General features: G+C 44.1%; 1 protein-coding gene across 1 annotated transcript; it reads right to left on the bottom strand.

Moving 5' to 3' along the window:
• Positions 1-527: 527 nt before the first annotated feature.
• Positions 528-1681, bottom strand: LOC122068699 (G-type lectin S-receptor-like serine/threonine-protein kinase LECRK2). The gene is made up of 2 exons (XM_042632581.1): positions 864-1681; positions 528-774 (listed from the first exon to the last, which is right to left on the bottom strand). The coding sequence occupies exons 1-2, from the start codon at positions 1679-1681 to the stop codon at positions 528-530; spliced, it is 1065 nt and encodes a 354-aa protein (XP_042488515.1).
• Between the last annotated feature and the right edge of the window lie 218 nt (positions 1682-1899).

Genomic DNA, 1899 nt, shown 5'->3' with positions numbered 1-1899 from the left:
TCCCAACCCTCAGTCCTCTTAGCTGGTCCAAACTCGCTCTGAACCCTGATTCAGGTCCACAGAACTTCAACCCAGGCCCACCCAGGCCCAACCCTGCAAGATTCAGCCCAGTCCATATCAGCCTTGACTCTGATTGATCTTGACCCTGATTCTGACCCTGGTTTGCCATCAAGGGTATGGGCAACAGAAAACGTTTTAACATTCAAGATGGTAAACCATATTTTCGCAAGATGATAAACGATACATTGCTACTACTCACTAGCCCAAAACTTCACCTTAAATGTGAAAGCCATTGAAACTACATAAGAGTAAACCACCAGTATTGGGATCTATGGAATTGGTACTTGTGGTTGATTCTGTCTATGATGGAAGTGTTTGGAGAGAGGAAAATTAGCACTATCATTTAGCTGCATGTTGACGAGTCTAGGTTGGGAAAGAAATTTCTCGAGTGTAAGTTGAGGACCCATCACCCGTTAGTCCAGAAGCCTATCATTTCTATTCACACTTTCAGTCGGTTGGGAACCCTTTCAGACAATTACTTTTTCTGAAGAATTCTTGCAGTGCTCTTCAGTAACAGGCCCAAGCCTTTCGTAATCAGCCAATGGCCAATCTGTGCTACTCAATTCCGTGAACTCAAACAGAGCCTCAGGGAAACCCGATTCATCTTCTTCACATACGAGTGGGATATTTGGTTTGCAGCCACTAAGACTGCTATTTGAATCAATTTGGGAGTATTCAGGTGGGCATTCACGTGCGGGAATCCCATTAACAGCTCTGCAGTAGCTATTAAACACACGAGCACCACTGCCTAGGCCGGAAATGATTTCTCAATGGACCTTTCTTCCCTACCCCCACTAGAAGACCTTGGATGAGTGTAAAGATAAAATGCTCCATGAACATCAAGGGTCGCCCTGTGATAGAAATCAGCAACTGGGTATGTGTTGATTGGTGAGAGATCGTCAATGCTTCCATTGCTTCTCTTTATATAAAGACGGCCTGATACATTGAAGACCAACCTCGAACGATTGTCAGGGGGATTAGCTCCAATAGTGAAGTAAGGATCGTAAGGGGTATAAGACGGCAAGGCGACAAGATTGATCTGGAGCGTTCCATCCTGGAGCAATTGGAGCTGAAACCTTCCCTGTGAGTAATTAGTATTCGTCAGCCGAGAAGAAAGATTGCGACCCACTTGCAGTTTCTGTCCAGGCAAAATGGTGTCTGTAGGTTGGTTGAAGGTCTCCCATATGTGAACAAAATCCTTACTTTCAAGCACAAAGTTGCCATTGCCAAGCATGGCAGCATAAGCAACATTGCTGGAATTGATGATTTCAGCCTTCCATAACTCCTGGCCTGTGGGGTCGGTAAGCTGGAGTTGGCCACCTGTAGTAAGCTCAATTTTGGAATTTTTTGGAGCTGGGTTACCAGTACCATTGACATACCAAACGATGGTTTGTTTTGGTATTTGGTAGAACCAGATGCAGAGCAAGAAGGAGTTATTGTCTTCAAGGTGGGGAAACCCGAAGGCAAAGTCACAAGAAAGTGAAGTCCATGGAGAGCCTCCATCGGCAGCAATGAGATGGTTACCGAAGGTCACATTACTAGCTTGAGAGGCAGCCAAGAAGAGGGGAAAAAGAAGGGAAGAGAAGAACAGAATGTGAGGAAAGGCAGCATTGGAAGACATTGCCAAAAGAATGGCCTAATAACAGACTGGAAGAAATTTACAAGCAAGATTTGAAGTTTCATAACATTTCTGAAACTTGACCCCCTAGAGTCGACTGAGGTGCCTAACTCCTTTCTAGGATTGCAACTTGATACGAATTCTAACTTGTGGTTAGATAGATCTGATTGAGTCATTTTAATTTTAATTTCAATTTCAATTAGTGATGGGTCTTACACTCT

This window comes from Macadamia integrifolia, unplaced genomic scaffold, assembly GCF_013358625.1.
Source record: "Macadamia integrifolia cultivar HAES 741 unplaced genomic scaffold, SCU_Mint_v3 scaffold453, whole genome shotgun sequence".
Taxonomy (NCBI): domain Eukaryota; kingdom Viridiplantae; phylum Streptophyta; class Magnoliopsida; order Proteales; family Proteaceae; genus Macadamia; species Macadamia integrifolia.
This window is presented reverse-complemented; position numbering and strand designations above follow the sequence as displayed.